Source organism: Tetrao urogallus (assembly GCF_951394365.1).
Source record: "Tetrao urogallus genome assembly, chromosome: 1".
NCBI classification, from domain to species: domain Eukaryota; kingdom Metazoa; phylum Chordata; class Aves; order Galliformes; family Phasianidae; genus Tetrao; species Tetrao urogallus.
Window position 1 is genome coordinate 16,524,953 of NC_136813.1, and position 18,103 is coordinate 16,543,055.

General features: G+C 41.1%; 1 protein-coding gene across 1 annotated transcript in view; it reads left to right on the forward strand.

Moving 5' to 3' along the window:
* ZC3H12C (zinc finger CCCH-type containing 12C) overlaps positions 1-18,103 on the forward strand; it is a gene marked incomplete at both ends in the record, with an annotated part of 35,858 nt that overhangs the window by 11,423 nt on the left and 6,332 nt on the right. The window contains one exon of the mRNA XM_079548918.1: positions 7,019-7,785. Within this exon, the coding sequence (XP_079405044.1) occupies positions 7,019-7,785 (767 nt within the window). The remainder of the gene's footprint in view (positions 1-7,018; positions 7,786-18,103) is intronic.

The following is an 18,103-nucleotide window of genomic DNA, read 5'->3' on the forward strand; positions in this document are numbered from 1 at the left end:
CTTTAAGTAGCTGACATCATGCAAGGAGTCGAATTAGAAAATGTTTTCTTAATTCATGCAACTGCAGCCTGCTGGAATATTTGATATAAATGAATATAACACAAGTAATTAAATTCAGTCGTAGTGCAAGAGTGAAGATTTATCAGCAGCTGACAGTCAGAACTGATTCTGTGAAGACATGAGGTTGGAGTGTGGGAAGTTGTTTGGTGGTGTGGGAGTGTTTGGTTTTGTGCATTGTTGTTTATTACTCTACTTGTTACTGAAGAACACATTAAGGCAAAGAAGGCTTATTTGCAAGTAAACTAGCAAAGCTTATACCCTTATTTTTAAGGCAGGTTCTCACACTGGATCACAAATTTGCCTGAACTGTGAAGTTCTCAGCATGTTACACATGGACATAACTGGTATCTTACGTACCAAAAATGCTTATTTTGGCTGAGGGTAGCACAAAAAGTGCCTGGCTCCAGTTAGGAAGATCCTGAACTGATGTCTGATGCCAAGTGATGCTGTGTGCAGCTCTTGGGCATAGGTGAGCCGGGCTGGCTTCTTATTTTGCCTGTAGGAGTTTTAATATGCTTAACGTTATCCAATACCAGCAACTGAGGTAGTCTAAATACCGCAGCAGGGTCTGATTAGCTTTTTCAGATCACAGCTTTTATTTGCTGTTCGCAAAGAGGCTTAATCCAGTGCTGGAGATCAGGCTTCCCACTGGGCTCATGGGTAGCTTTCTCTTGGCCTTTGTGCTACAGTGGCAGAAATCAGTGAGGAGCTCCTGCAACCAACTGAAGGGCTGTGAGGCAGCAGCTCTCTGGCCATGGGCAGTGCAACCCAGGGAAAGCAGAGCGTGGGCTTCTGCTGGGCAGTGTGCTAGCTGAGTGTGTGATGCAGCCATCAGTGCAGTAGCATGATGGCATGGGATTTCAGTATTTTTAATTGAGCCTCGAGCCTTGCTGCTATTATATGGCACAGTCTGTGTGCTGTGGGGCCTGTTGGATTGGGACGGGTAGGCAAGGCTGAGTTTGGGTTTAGGTTTCATTGGGGCTTACCTCCATGAAAATAAAACAGAACATACAACGTGCTGGCTGTGGTCAAGCTCCTGATTTCCCGGCAAGCATTGCATCACTGCAAAGCAACAGGAAAATCTTGACATCCTGAGCAGGGCTATGAAATAACAGGGAAAGAAGCTTTGTTACAAACAAATATGAGTGGCTCCCAGACAAAGGGTGCTTCTCAGTGCCTTTCTATCAAGTGTCCTAATGTTTCAGTGCCGCTGCGTAAAAATACTCTTTGTTCCATGTATGAATATTATTTGGGGTTGCTTTAATCAATTTTGCCTTCCAGCAAAACTGAAATACACCCACTGAAATCCTGCTATAGCTCTGCATTAGTGCACATATATTACACTTATTGACCGATGTACAAAAGTGTCAGGAAATTCAGAAGGCAGTTTCTGAATACTTTTCATTGCTTGGTGTGAGCTCCTTTCATAGCTCCTCACACATTGTACCAATATGATTAATTTTGCTAACGAGAAAAGGGGAACGCAAATAGCTAGTGATGGATTTGCTTCTCTTCAATATACAAAGGAAGTTTCCTGAATAGCCTTTATATTTCTTAGGAGCGTTTTTTTATATTATCATTATTATGATAGAACTCACAACTTTTACCACTTAAAAATAATTCTTTTCTTTGTTTCATGAATTAGAAACAATGAGGAGAAGCCAAAGTCTGCCCAAGCCAGGTGTTTCTTGTTGGCAGCCTGCTCCCTAATGACTCTGGCTCTCATACAGCAGCTGCCTGCTAGCCTCCTTTGTATGGCCCATTGTTGCTGCACACCCCTCGTTAATACACATGCTGCCCGGGGCAGCCCCTGTGAATGACATCAACTTGCTTATCTTAGAAACCCCAAACCTGATGCAGGGCGGGGAGGTTGCCTTGCATCTGCCTAGCCAACTAATTGTGAGCACCGCGGGTTGTGATTGGCTCCCCTTCCTCTCGGTAATAGGTTAAGCAAAGACATTGCGGGTCCATCTGTTCGTCCATTCATTGTTCTGCTCGCTCGCATCGAGTCTGCAGCTGAAATCGTGTTAAGGAGTTGCTTCTGGAACAGCTACAAGAAACCAATGCCTGTGTGCTTTCCAGCGAACGTAAGTATAGGGGCTTCTCTCTGCAGAGATGGGACATTTCTCCTTTCGGATGTTCCAGCAGGTCAGTGTGCCTTCTGACAACGTGAGCGTGTGCGTCAGCAGAGTTTGGCACGCTTTGGGCATCTGGAAAAAAAGAGAGGAGAAAACGTATCTGAAGACTTATCTTAAAGTGTATTCAAGAGTGGTCTTCTAGCTCAGTACAGTCTGTGAAGGAACTTCTAAAAGCATTAGAAATTGTATGTTTCCAAGAATTTGGAAATGGCAGGCAGTAGCCATCAGTAGAACAAATTTTATTGTAGCCCCTTTGGAAGTAAAAGAAGGTTTTGACTTTGAGTTATGATTCTTTTTTTCTTTCTTTTTTTTTTTTTTTTTTTTTTTTTTTTTCAAGTAAGCTGCTGTTTATTGCAATTTTTGAGTGGTAGTAAAGCTTTTTTAAAAAGCAAACCAATTTTCCTTGTTATACCATACAATGAATAAATTTTTCTGTGTGTGAAAATAGGAAGAGCTCTTTTGAGGGGCACGTGAAGGTGCTGTCGTGCTATACAGACCATTGAGATATTCTCAGGTGGGAACATGTTCTACTGAAAGCTTTTGTACTTTGAAAGAGATTCATAAGAGTGTCAGATCTAGTCCAGTTAATTTATAAAGCTTCTAATCTGTTTTGTTTTATGTTTTGAGTTCAGATGTTAAGCTGAAGAACTCTGTAACTCCATGAGCTATGTTCCAAGGATCCTGGAGAAAAAAAGAAAAAAAAAAAAAGCCTAAAAACAAAGACCTTCATATATCTGTTGAGAGGGAAAGAGCGTATATAAAGGGGTTAAAAAGAGGTTTGCATTTCTACCACATGCCCTATTGTGTGAACATATGCATGAGTCTATTGAAAGTTTTCAGAAGATGGGCAGGCCACCAGTTGCTGGTCTCCTGCAGTTCCAGTAGACATCTGTTGCCCCAGAGCATTAACCAATCTGTTCAATGGGACATCCTTCCTTTGTTGGGCAGAATGATGCAGACAACAGCACTGGCTGAAATACAATGGTAATTAAATACATAGAAACTACAGCAGTAGGTATTTATTACATATTCATTATTTTATTTGCATTGTTGCCGTAGCGTTACGGTTTGGGTAACAGATACATTCATTTTTTTTCTTTCCTGATCAGCGCCGCACTTCTTTTTGTGACAAGTAATTACAGCGTTTCAACAAACTGCCATTTCAATATTTCCCATTCTCTTTTTAGAAGACTTAGAAAAAGACTTCCTGTGTGAAAACAAGAGGAACTGTTTCAGTGTAGAATGTATCTTCGGAAACTTTGTGGAAGGTCTTTTGGGAATACACAATTTCTATTACCTTGCCACAAGACTTTTTTCCTCCTTGTTATTTTTCTCCATGAACAAAATTTGCATTAAAATACTTTTCTTATGTTCAGTCATAAGTGGAAAATATTCAGAATAGGCATTAAAAGATTAGATGAGTTCTTTTCCCTCATTCCTGTGAGAAACAGAAATATTTTGTGTGAATTGAATTAATGAGTTGATTGTTGTTAGCGGTTACAAGAAGTAGTGGCAACTTAAGAAATGGAAAAAAGAATATGGTAGCGCAGTGCTCATCCCCAGTGCTGATAAATGTCTTTGACTCAGTAATACAGCATTTCAGGCCTTTATCAGCAAACCCACTGTGAGATACTGCAGTTTCAATCAGGCTGTAGTTTGTTCTTAAAAGTTCTGTTGCTGTAAGTATGTTCAAATTGGAAGTTACTCTTTTTTTTTTTTTTTCCTTTAAATAAAACAAATTCTGTTACTCCACTGTGAGCACAACCAAAAGTTGCAGACTTTCCTTGACAAGACTTTTTTCACTGGCTTTATTTGCTTGTTTGGCTCTCAGTTGAGACAGAAATCATAGTGGGTATTTTTCTCATCTGTCTTGCATTGTACCAGTAAGCCTGCTTTAAAACCTACATGCATAATGAGAGTTTCTTGTCAATAAAGAATGCAAGGAGTTTTTCTTATCTGATGTTCCTCCTTGAATAAACGTGACCTTTTCTGTTTTCTTGTGAGCTTCTTTGTCCTGTCTGAAGATACACTGGCATTTATGTGGACTATAAGTTGGCTCAAATAGACTGCCTCTTTGCTAACCACATCAAGATAAAATAATCAACTCCAGCGTTTAACAGAACATCTGATCTTCGTGGTTCTAATCCATGGGTCTCATGTAGGGCATTGCCTTGCGAGCTCCCACATATAGAATTTCAAGAGATGCTGCCAACCATGGATATGGTGTGAAAGTTCAGATATTGCAAGCGTTTCTCTGAAAAGTTTGTGAGCAGGGCCTAGGCCAAATGCCAGGAGTAGCGTACTGCTTATGCAAAATGTTTCTGGTATCTTTAATTTGGGGCTTACAGTAGGTGAATCATTTAACTGCCCTTGAGAGAAAGAGAAGAGACTTAGAAGAGGTACATGTGAGAGTGATGATAGACATTCCAACAAGGCACAAAGCTCAACTCCTGGCCGCTTTTGTATGCAGATGATGTGCAAATCGTCTGAAGTATATTTCATATAAAGGCTGATCTTTGAATACATTCATATGCCAATGAGGTTTTTAATCACACTGAAGGGTTTTGTGATCGCAGTTGCTTTGAGGCACTTAAACTTCAGCGAAGAAGCAACTGGAAGATGACTTAAGTATTATTTCAACTAACGCTTGACAAACAAAACGTCCTTGTCACTTGGACGCTTCGAGATGTGTTTATTCTATGATGTTAATATCCAACCTCATCCTTCCCACTTCAAAAAAAAAAAAAAATCCCCCTGCTTTTAGCTCAGTGCTGAAATACCATTTCACAGTACATGGATTTAGGCAGCGCCCCATTATCTGGGCGCGCTCAGCGCCAGCAGTACATGAGCCAGCTCAACTTTTCAGGCCAGCTTAGGAGTGTTGCCCATTAACAGGACTTCCTCGAGTCCCAGCAGATTGCAGGCTTGGGAACAATGATGTCGGGCCTTCCAGATTGCTTTGGCAGCTGCATTGTTCTCGGAGGGGAAACCAGACGCACTTAAGTCCCACTCTTTTTCATGGGCTTTTGTTCATACCAAATTATTCTTCTGCCGTGCTAGTATTCATGATGGTATGTTAAAGGAGTGCATCCTAGCAACTAAGGCTTGTTGCTAAGCAGCCTTGCTTCCAAGAGATTTTTCTTGTTTGAGGGCTAGTTTTTTTGTTGGTTTTTATTTGTTGTTTTTTTTTTTTTTTTTCAGTCCTGTGAAGGCTTTAGTGTTGGTTTTTTAACTGTATCCTTTTATTGGGACGTTGTTGTGATTTGTTACTAGCACTGTGCTATCAAGTGCATTACATTAGTTAATAAATCACTGTGTGAAAAGGTTCGTTTCCGAAATTCTTCTTGTGTTTAGTATGTGGTGTTGTGTGAACTCCCTTCAGTTAAGAGAATGTAATATTCCTTGACACGCTGTTTGAGGTTGGGTTATGGCCTTACTCCATTCTTATGAGGTCAAGACTGAATAAAACTTGAAGTAGAATATTTTCTTTCCTAGAAGTCACTCTTAACTAAATTATGGGGTTAGACAGAAAACACTTCTGTGTTTTCTTTTGTGTCTTTTTTGAGCTAAAAGTACTTGGGTAAACTGACTGTGCCTGATCTGTATTTGACAAGTTCAGTGAAAACCTTTGCATCTGTATATTACTTTTATATTCTACTCTGCAAGGTGGAAGTGTGGAAGAGCTCTTTGTTTTATAGTCTTCCTTTCATGGAAAGTTTCCTTTTTTATCGTACCCCTGCAGTACGATTGCCCTGTGTGGTCCATTTTCATGTGTGAGAAATAATCTTCTACTTTTCTGATTGAAGCATTTAGCAAAAAATTCCCACCTAAAATAACAAAACAAGGGAGAAAGACAGAAAGCTGTCCTTTGGAAATGTACATTATGGAAATAATGCTTTGATGAAATGGATTTATGTATAACTGCCATTATGCAAAATTGCTCAAGAAAAACTGCAATTTTTTTTCTTCCATTCTTTTTACATGACTTCTTCCTATAAGTTTAATGTGGTCTAGCAAATGGCTTCCACAAATCAAGTCCAAGAGTTGAAATTAGCATTTATTTTTGCTGACTTACTGGCTTAACAAAAAGCCTGTTGCAATGGATGAAAAGACTTTCCTTGTCTTTATTGACCACTAGAGCAATCTGTGCCTCTGCATCTTGTGTGTGTTAGTAACACAGCACTGTTGAGAGCAGTTAGTCTTTCTTCACTTAAATATCACTTTATAAGGAAATGCAGAAATAAGTTGAGCGTATTCAATTTAACTGATAGTGTCTTTTAGGGCCAGTAAGTTTTTACTGAATTATGTTTTCTGTTATAATTATTTATTTTTGCACCTTTATTTGCCTAATAAGCCAGCTAATCTTGTATTATGCTAATTTCTATTGAACAGAGAGTCTAAGCTGCTTAGTTTGAAAGGTTTTTGGTAGATGTATTTTATAGCTGCATTTTTGTTTTAATGTTGCAATATTGTCTAAAGTTAGAGAAAATACCAGGTTACCTTTAGGTCTTGGTTAGAGTTCTGAGTTTACAGCAAACTGAACTTTGTTCAGTTTCCTGTTCATTAAAAACCCATTTCTGGAAATGGCTCCGTAAAAGCATTTCATACACGAAGAAAACAAATGATCAGTCATACTCAGGTTAGCTATGTATGCTCCTTTTGGAAAGTTTTTTCCTGGAAAAAAATGTCCATGCTCAAAAAAAAGCACCAAGTTTTGTGTCTTTGCTGTGAGAGATTAAGTGCAATTCTGAGAAGGCAACAGTAAAATACAAAAGAAATAAGATGTGTAACCAGTTGCAACATTTTTGTTCTCTCTTTAGGAATACGGAGCGCTTTATATTCAGGAATACAAGAAAAACAGCAAAGTGGAGTCAAGTACATGCAGCAGCTTCATGGGCTTGAAGGATCATCTAGGGCATGACTTAGGCCATCTTTATGTGGCGAGCACTGGCACACAAATAAATGCAACTGTACCTTGGTCAATGGCGGAGAAGCCGACGATGGATAAGGTTAATTCTAGGAAAGAGGATGTAGACAAGGAGGCATCTGAGGAGACTTCGGGAAGCTCCAGCTGTGACTCTGAAGAAGGCACAAATTCCGATAATGATTCAGAGAGACTGAATAATTCTGCATCAGAATCACATTTATTGCCTAAGACTCACCGACAGCTGTGCCGATCTCCTTGTTTAGAGCCTCATATACTAAAAAGAAATGAAATTTTGCAAGACTTTCGGATAGAAGAGGCTCAGACAGTACCGAAGGAAGTCGAAAAGCCCCCTGATGTGGTGAAAGAATATCAAACCAAACTGGAGTTTGCACTTAAGTTGGGTTACTCTGAAGAGCAGGTTCAACTTGTACTAAATAAACTTGGTACTGATGCTTTAATAAATGATATTTTGGGAGAACTTGTCAAACTTGGGAATAAAACTGAGACTGATCAGTCTGTAACTAATGCTAACACTAGTGTAATGCGTGAAACGTCTTCCATAGAGTCTCAGAGGTCAGAATCTCCACTGCAGGAGGATGTGACAGAGGATGGTGACAACCTGAGGCCAGTAGTTATTGATGGCAGCAATGTTGCAATGAGGTATGTGACCGTGACACTTTTTGCTTTTGTATTTCAATGGAAACAGAATTACTCTGGTTCAAGCACTGATGTACTATTTAATTGCCTAAAACTGTATGAAGGTTCTCTCGCAAGCATCATCCTCAACTAAACAGCATGCCAATGTTGTAATCAGGTTAGTGGTCTGTAAGAATTCATGTCAATCTCCCTGTGTAACCAGCTATCAAATCTCTCCTTCCCATTGCCAGTCTAATACTTAATTAACTTTTGGTATACTTAGCAAACCTGTATTAGGCACCACTGCTATGAGAAATTGTTATATCCAGTTACATACAGAAAGGCAAAGCAAATGTAAGATTACAGAGGATTATGAAACAGTGACATAGAAGAAAGTAGCTTGAGGGATACTTTTCCTTGACATGTTGTTCTGTAAGTGGTTTATCTGTAAAATTTGACTGTTGATTATCAGATTCGGAGCTAAGTTTTAGTGCCGCTAATAGCTGTGATTGTGCCTTTAGACTTTTCACTGACATACCTACAAGTGACACAGCTATCTAGAGCATTCAGCCATTCTGACCCCAGTAATATAGGTGCATAGCAATAAACTTGTCTGGGGAGAGGCAGTAGGTTCATGCTTCCTCAGTGATGAAAGAGGAGATAATGCAGGAGTGCTCAGAGATGGGTTTTTTTGTCTGTATAAAAGATCAGTTGACTAACTGATGAGTAACAAATTGGTTAACTTGTAAGGATTGTCCAAGTACTAGCACCACAGGTTAGAAGGGTGTTTTGGTCTCCTAATGAACTATCAGGATAGTAATAAAAGTTCATGCAAGACTGTTCGGGGCTGAAGACTTTTTTATTAACATTATTTTCTGTTCAACTGGATTACCTTTGGATGAGGTTTTTTTCAAATGAAATTTAAGTACAGCTCTTTAGAGCAGTGCAGTAGCTTTTATATATTTAAGTAAAAGTGGCTAGCCCATAAACTACAGGTAATGCTTCTTTCTAAATTGGGTGTTCCAATGAGTTTCTGTTACCTGACGTATCATTCAGCTTGAGTTGTGAGGGAGTTACATCCAGATGAACACTATTTGATGCTAAAATAGATTTGAATTGCATTTTACAGAAATACAAAACTCTTGTGCAAACTGATGGCTGAACTTTGGTGCAACATTTCCTACTAACTGCATCGAACAGGTTCCAGAAGTAGAATCACAGAATAATAGAATATCCCTAGTTGGAAGGGACTGACAAGGGTCAAGTCCAACTCCTGAATCCACACAGGACCACCCAAAATTCATAAAATCATAGCATTGAAACCACGTTTCTGATAATGTTGTCCAAATGCTCACTGAAGTCCATCAACTTTCTGGTGAAGAGCCTTTTTCTAACACGCAGCTTAACCTTCCCCCCTTGGATCTTGTCACTGTCACTGGAGAGCTGTGATCCACACTGTCCCTCTGCTCTCCTCATGAAAATGCTGTAGGCTGCAACAAGGCCTCCCCTCACTTTCCTCTAGGCTGAACTAACCAAGGCACCTCAGCCGTTCCTTGTCTTGCCCTCTGGACCCTTCACCATCTTCATAGCCTTCCTTTGGATGCACTCTGATAGTTTTATATCCTTCTTATATTGTGGTTTCCAGAATTGCATGCAGCATTTGAGGAGAGGCCAAGTAGCTTCTGCTCAGCCGCTTTTCCTTAACGTTTATTCAACTATTAGTGTAAGTAATTAGGTTATGACTTTCTATTCTCAATTACTTCCCTGACCACCTACATAAAGTGGGCCAAGTGTGAATTTATGATATGCACAGTACAGGGCCTTAATGTATAGAAAATGATAAGTAACTGTTTTAATCTATATCCAGGAATCCAATTGACAGGTCTTTATTTTTCTGTCACCAGCTGTAAATCATAGAATCACTGTGTTAGGAAGGAGTCTCGTAGTCCAGTCACCCTGTACAGAGCAGTGTCAATTCAAGGCCATGTCCAGTTGAGTTTCAAACACTGAAACTTGCTGAGGCTCCCGTTGGCCCATTTCTCTACCCTTCCAATGTCCTTTTGAATGGCAGTATATCATTGTGGCATATCAGCCATTCCATCCAGTTTTGTGCCTTCTGTGGACTTGTTTCAGAGTGCATTCTGTCCCATCATCCAGGGCAGTAGTGAAGACACTGAGCAATGCTGGCCCCAGTATCAGTAGTCCCCTGGGGTACACCGCTAGTGACTGGCCTCCAAGTGGACTTTATGTCACTAATCACAACCCTTTGGGTGCAGCGTTGAGCCAGGTTTCAGTCTGCCTCTGTCAACTTATGCCACCCATATTCCATTAGTTTGTCGGTGAGGCTGCTATCAGAGGCAGTATCAAAAGGTTTATTATTTAAACCTCAAAATAAACAGCATCCACATCTCTCCTAATCCACTGAGACAAACATCTCATCATAGAAAGCTGTGAGATTGGTCAAGCATTATTTGCTCTTCATAGCTCCATTTGACTATCTCAATCACCTTCTTGTACTAAATATGTTTGGAAAAGGCTTTCAGGACGATTTGCTCCATCACCTTTACAGGGATTGAGGTGAGGCTGACCAGCATGAGATTGCCTGAACTGTCCTTGTTTCTGTCCTTGATGATAGAAGTGATCTCCTTGATGATAGAAGCTCTCTTCCAGACCTCGGGAACATCCACATTCACTATGACCTTCCAGAGGTTTCCAAGAATGGCCTTGTAATCAGCAAGCTCCTTCAGCACTCCTGAGTGCATCTTGTCGGGGCTGAGTAGCTTAGGAATGTTCAGTTGAAGTGCTCCTTAACCTCTGCTGAGGAAAAGTCTTCTTTGCTCCAGACTGTTCCTTTGGTCTTGGGATTCCTGAAGGCAAATTTTACCTATAAAAACTGAGGCAAAGAAAGCATTGAGTACCTTCAGCTTTTACATATCCTTTGTGACCAGGTACCCTGTCTCTTTCCTCCAGGGCCATATCCCATGGGATTCTTCTATACAATGTAAAGTCTGCTGTCCTCAAGTCCAAGGTTGTGATCCTGCTTTTTCCATTGCTCTTCCTTTTCAGAATCCTGAACTCCATCACTCAGATCACTGCAGCCAAGGCTGCCCGTGACCTTCACATTCCTGATCAGTTCTTCCTTGTTTGTAATTTTTAGGTACAGCAAGGTTGTCATGTTGGATCCTCAGTCACCAGAGTCAAGAAGTTGTCATCAGTGCACTTTAGTAACTTCCTGGGCTGTTTGTGCGTTCCATTGTTGGCCAGCCAGATGATAAAAAACAGTTTTGCTCTGTTTTTGTTCTGCCAGATGACCAAGATATGTTTGCTGTGCTTTGTCAAGTGGATTATATCTTTAGCTAGAGATCAGTCCTTTGTTACAAAGGAGGTTCAATCCTCTGTTTATAAAAGGCGCATCCCTGTTGTTGACGTCAGCTGTGCAACCAGTTGTTTACCTGCATGATAGTTTCTTCCTTTCAAGAAAATAGGCAATAGTAAATAAGTTGAGCTTCCATATGCAAAAGAACAATGTTTGAAGCAGTGAGGAAGACACAGGAATTCACCCATAGTTCAGACAATCTTATTCAAATGTTCATACCTTAATGTCTGGGATACTGTTACAAGAACCTTAGTTCTATGACTTGGCACGATCTTTTCTTTTTCTTTCCTCTTTGCCTTTCCAGGGTGTTGCCAACTAGCCCTATTTGGAGCTGCTAGCAGGAAAAGCAAGACCATAGCTAATCTTTCAAGAGAGATTTCTGAGAGCTTTCTTGTATGCTCTTGCTGGACTGGGTATTCTGAGCTATATTCTTACCTCATGTTGTTGTAAGATAAGTTCTTGATGCTGCCTTACCATAATAATTGATATCATTTGCTGTAATTATTATTTGAAAAAAGAACTGCTAATTTTCTCTTAAAGGGATGAGACTGATTAGTGTGCACATGTATCTAAATCTAAAATTGGAACTGAACAGTAGATGAGATAATCCCCTACAGCAGCTGTAGAACTCTTGATACACATTTAGCACAACTGGGGTGAGATTGGACTGAGTGGTAGGAACCTGGGTTCTTTTATACTGTACCTGAGCAGTGACATACACTGTCATTGTAGAAAACTGGGTATATCTAATCCTACTGCAGAAGTGTTCTTTTTGCATGTAGTTGATGATGTTGTAATGAAAAATGGTGGTTTAAAGTATTAGTCCACAAGGATGAGAAAAGTATTTGTCCGTTGACATAAAAATGCACTTGGTGCCTTATTTAGTATGAGCTACTAGACAAGTAACACATTTCCATCCATAGTAGTTCTGTATCGCCATTTGAACTTTAAGCAAACCTACACTTTCCATTTATGTAAGTGAAGACAAAGGGTGATCTTTGCCCATGGAGCAAATACCGATCACCAGCTCTTCACCCCTGTGTCTGCTCTCTGTTCTTCAGTGTGTTCCCAGACCTGCTCTTTGTGCATCCCAGGCTGCCTCTTCTGAGCCTCAGCAGTCAAGAATGAAGGGGAGAAGGTCCTGTTCTTCCATGAGACAACAGAGACAAGGCTTTGAGATTCTATTTTGCCACTTCTTTACTTCTTTACTGCTGAGATTCAGAAGGTTCCTTCTGAAGAGAGAAATATGCTGCAGCACAGTCCTTTTTCCATGCTTGTCTTTTTCAAGAATAAGTCTGGGACTTTGAAAATTGCCTGAAACTAGTTGCTGCTGTGGTACTTTTCTTTGCTGGAATCGAAGTCAAGCTTTTGCTAAGAAAAGTAAGGAATGAGGAACAGAGTTGTTAGCTAGAAAAACAACTGGAAATTTTTCTCTGTGGTGTTCATGTGCTTCTGTCCCGTATTTGTTAGCTTTGCTTGGCTGTTGTGGGTACCTTCACTTTCTTTGCCAATGGGAAGAAGTTCAACACTTTCAGTAAACCTACATAAAATTTTGTGATGAAAACAGAGACAAGAAAGTCTGAACTTTGCTGTGCTCACAATGACAGCAACATGAAAACAACGTTGAATGGCAATTAATTGGAGATTGTACTTGCTGTATTAGATTTTTTTCAAACAATTTCAGAATTACATCTGAAAAATAACTGAAATCTTGATCATATGCTGTCTGGGTTTGCTAGTGGAAATGCAGAATTTTGTTCTGAATAACGAGATTTGTCTTAAAAATTCACCCTTTGAATTCCAAGATTATATAGGCTCTGAACTTCTGCTTGCCCTTTTGGAAAACTTTGACCTGTATTGGAGGCATATCCTTGCTAAAGGACAATGCAACCTGACAAAACTATTGCACTTTTCTTTGGGAGAGGAAGATACTGACTTAGGGGACTTTCACATAAGAAAGGAACAGGTTTCCCAGAGAGGTGGTGGATGCCCTGTCCCTGGTGACACTCCTGGTTAGGCTGGCTGGGGCTCTGAGCACCTGATGGAGCTGTAGATGTCCCTGCTCATGGAAGGGGGGTTGGGTTAGGTGACATTTAAGGGTCCCTTGCAAATCAAATGATTCTATGATTCTATCAAAGGCATTTTGCAGTTTTCTTACAGCTTTCGCTCCCAGCCATCTATCCAACTGGATGGTTTGGGTGCTCAGCAGGGGCAGAAATGCACATCCGTGTCTGGCAACTGTGACAGCGCTGGTGTTGTTCGAAAGGATCTGTGAGATACCCAAAGGCAGCTATCAAGCATTAGGCATCTCCGTTCAGGAATCTGAGCCTTGTCCATGTGTATTAGTCATGATGCAGGTCATTTGACCATGGTAAAAGTTTTGCTGATACCAGTCTACTTAGTTTTTCCGCAGCTGGAAATGACTCTGCGCACTGTCAACCAAAGGACGATTTGAGTTTATGCCAGATGTAGTTTCCATCTAGCAATTAAACTGCAGACTTATTAATATAATTGCACTAACAGCTTAGCCTCTTCTCAGACTGAGCTCAGTAGGCACAAGAATGTGGATGGATTCAGGCATCCATCTCACCGGTAGCCTAAAGCAGTGTTTTTTCTCCATAGTCTGCCTTGTTTCTGAGATTATTTTGAGAAACCGCTCCAAGCAATAGATAAAAATATTTTTCCAACAAGTAATGATCATGTGGCTGGCAGCTTGTTACTGGCAGCTCTGAGTGCAACTTCTCTTTGCCCATTTTGAAGTCTGGCTGCAGTGTGTGTGACTCTGTTTTGGTCAGACACCTGTGTGTTGGGCTGGTGGCAGCACTTCATACCCCTGTAGTGGCATTTTGTGTGGTGTTACAGCCTCCAGAGCTCCTTCAAAGACCTCAAAGCATGGGGGTCATTTGTCATGGTCTAATGGAAAGAAAAACACATTTGGAAACTGTTCTATCCACATCACACCTGCACCACATTGTACAAATAAGGAGCAAATGCAGAAAGGATAGAAGATTCGGGTGAGAAGTGCTTTGGGACAGATTATTGTGGGCAGGAATCTGATGGAAATTCAAAGAGGTTTTTTTTAGAAAAGGGTTGAGATTAGATACAAAACCAGTCTGCCAGCCTAACAAGGCACTGAGCCAGGGTGGAAATGCTCATCTCCCTGTTGTGGACTGCTTTCCTGTTGTTACCTGATGGAAGAAAATAGTTTGGTAGTCCTCTGAGTTTGCTGGACTGATCTACATTTTGTTGTTCCTGTTTTTAGTCAATATGCTTTTTCCTGCAAAGTATCTCATGTCCAGGTTTCACTTAGATAAAAGCCTGTGGATGAACTGCAACACTCATCAGCGTTGCCTTCAGCTCTGATGTCATTAGTGTGTGCATATCCTGCAGCTTTCAATCTGAGAGCCAAATTTTGGTTTGAATATTGTATGAGAACACACCAGAAGTCTTGCAACTGTTGTTAGCAATCAATGTTTTAGGAGCATACTTCACTCTTTTCAAAGATTTAGCCACTTGAAAATTGAATGTGGGGACAAATAAGGAAACGGGGAAGATAAAAATGATTTCATCAGATATCTTACCACTGTTCTACTGACTGCTAGCCTAGAAAATGCTTGACTGTTTTTGTTCAGGAAGCATTCAGGGTTGTACTGCTACTTTTTATCCTTTTAAAAGTGAAGCTACATCTATCAAGAGACCAAATATAACAAAAAAAATCACTCATGAAGGGTATGAAATAGTAATAGGTGCTTAAGAAATATTTCTGTGTTCCTTTAAGTTGAAGCAGTGGTTTACATGCAATCAGTCAGCAGGCAGAACCAATGCAGAACACAATGATTTCGCTACCACTGTCATCCTGCCTGCCCTGAGCCTCCATATTCTTGTAATATTTGAGAAGAGATTGAAAAAAAAAAAAGAAGTACAAATATTTCTCCTGTTCTTTACCAGAAGGAAGGAAGGCAGGGGAAGAAGGGTGATTTCAGTCCTTTCATCATATGATGTATCATAAAGCTGATGAAGCACAAAGATCAGAGAAGGAGAGCATCAAATTTGCATCACCACAAAACCAAAAGCACAAATTTTAACCAGGTGCTTTTCAGAGTTTCTCACTAATAATTTAAATTGGACTTTGTATCAGTTCCAATGTTAGCATGGGCACGGATCAGAAAAGTGGCAGAAATAGTGTGAAGATTTATGTGAACTTTAAATCTCACTCAGCAGTGCCTGAAAGTTTGTATGCATTGTAACATACTTCATGAGAGTTTAAGTACATTCCAGATTGATGTTCTGAGTGGCAAGATTTTCATGTTTTGTGTTAGGCTGAGCTGCCTTTCCCTTGCTGTGCCTTGAGCAGTGTGGCTTGAATTCCAACTGGATGGAAAGCAACCGGAAAGAATTCTCATCTCTTTCAGGCCAGCATCTCATTCCAGAAACAATTTCTCACATTTATGGGAAAAAATGTACTGTTCATACTGTTACTAAAACGAACTCTTACAAAACACTTGTTCTCTGTAAGGAGTGAAGTGTGGTCTTATCCATTGGAAACCAGAGAGATTGTTTAGAGTAATAACAGTACAATGATTTCACTGGAATTTAGAAGCTGGAACAAACCCTTCCCAACTGTTTTAAAATGGATTGCAGTGTGTGTACAGTTGTACATGGCCTGCTGATAGCGTGAGCAGTAACTTCTTGTATCAGCTCTGCAGGGGAGGCCTTACATCTGCGAGGCTGAGGCGTGCAGAGGGGAAACCTCACATCACCCAGCAGAAGTAACTGTCCCTGTGCCAGCTAAAACCCACGGACTGACAGTCTGCAGCAACTGCAGTGTCTTAGTACAGAGCTCACGTTTCCAGGTCCTGTCTCTGGAACTGCTGGAAAAGGAAATAATGGAAATAATGCAATTTCTTGGTTAAACCCACATTCTGGTAGTGGTCTTTTGGTTTTGTTTTTCTCTTTTTTTTTTTTTTTTTTTTTTTTTTTTTTTGGTATTTTGTGCAGAGTCTGTGACATCCAACACAGCCTCTGCTGAGGATGCTCTGTGAGATGTGTCAGCCACAAGTCCTTGTCTTTCAACTCGTAGACTCATAAGAGCAGTGGAATCACAGCATGGCTTGGGTAGATGGTCCTTAAAGCTCACCCACTTCCAACCCCCAGCTGTGGGCAGGGCTGCCACCCACCAGATCAGGTTGCCCAGGGCCCCATCCCGCCTGGCCTTGTGTGCCCCTAGAGGTGCACGCCACACCCTCTGCAGGCATTTCAAATCTGAACAGCTTCTATTTTTTTCTCACTACTACAGGGCTGTCTCATCCATTGCAGCATTATTCAGGCTCCCTCAGACTATCAAGGAACATGTGGCAGTGCAGCATGTTAGAGAGGTGGAAGCAGCAGGTACTTCAGAATGGTTCTGCCAAACAAAGAGAAGCACAAGTTTTAAAATATTTTTCTAGGGTTTGTATTTCCCTATAAACTTTACTACTGGAAGATCTTTTAGGTGACTAGCTCTGTTCATATCTTTCACAAATCACTCCTTAGTGGTTGAATTCTCTTACCTTTCAAAAGCCAGATGAGGAGATGTTCATACAGGACATGGCAAGCCAGTGAGGCAAAAGTTAGTGGCTTGCTGTCACCCTGTGTGTCCCTTTTGCTATTAGCAGCTTGCTGTCATCCTGTGTATCCCTTCTGCTGTGCAGAGCTGTGGGCTTGGGAGGGACCTCGTGGAAATTGCTGATCTCCTCTTGTGCATGGGGACAAAACCTGGACCAGAGCCATCTGACTTGTACTTACAAATGTCCACTGAGGAGATTCCAAATCATTTCTAGGCAGATTGTCCCATCAGTCAGTTAGAAAGCCTTTTCTAGCATATTGCTTAACTGTTTCTCATGCATTTTGTGCTGACTTTGCCATCACTGCTCAGTGGGACTGCTGTGGGCTGACCGGGGCCGGGAGCCAAGCACCCACCCAGCTGTTTGCTCACCACCACCCCACAGCGGGACTGGGGAAAAACAGGAGGAACGAGAGCAAGAAAACTCAAAATAAGGACAGGGAAATTGCTTACCAAGTAGAATTACAGGCAAAAAAGGCTGGAACCAGCTGTGTGCAGCATGGGACAGCCTCAGCCCGTCCTCCCAAAGGCCACCTCTGCAGCCTCCCCAGGACCATGGGGGCCCAATGGCTGATAGACATGCTCTGTTTTAATTACATGCGATGTGCTGAAGACAGTTTTGTTCCTCCATAGGCTTGTTTATCCTAGATTAACTGAATGTGCTTTTTCCAGCGTTTCCCCATCGGTCTCGTTTTGCTTTCCTTTGGATTTTTTCCAGTTTTCCTGTGTATTTCATGTTCTGTGGTGCCTGAAATTGGATGTGGAAGTCAGACGAGGCGTCACCTACCTTCAGAAAATGAAATAATTGCATTCTCACTTTACCTCAGACAGCTATTGCACAATGGGTGCACTTCTTTTGTTTTGCTTGTGTCTGATCATATTCTGCTGAACTTGCGCCTCTCCATGGTTTTTTAATACACAACTAATTTCACCTTCCTAAGTGCAGTACTAAGCAAATTCTTAGTTTTCTCTTGTTGCTTTAAGAGAGTGTTTCCAGTTTGCCTGAGCTGTCAGTAGAGTGCTTGGTGTTGGAATCCTTCTCCTCTGTCTGAGCTTGAGGGAAGCTCCTGCTGGGCTCTGCCACCATGCCCTCAGGGCTCACTATTTGTTGCCAGCATTTCCTAAGAAATTTGCACTTTTTCATGTCAGCATTTCAGCTGTCCCATATCAAATCTCCATTACAGCTGTTATATACCAGCTTTTTGGTTGGGGTGTGAGGATTTTTAACACTCTGCTTATGTTTTTCCTTATTCTCCAGTCTGCAAAGAGATGCTGACAGTACTCTGCAGATTCACAGTCCCTCTCCCGTGCCATACAATTGATGGCAGTGTTTGGTCAAAGCTCAGACTGACTCCTGCTTGCCT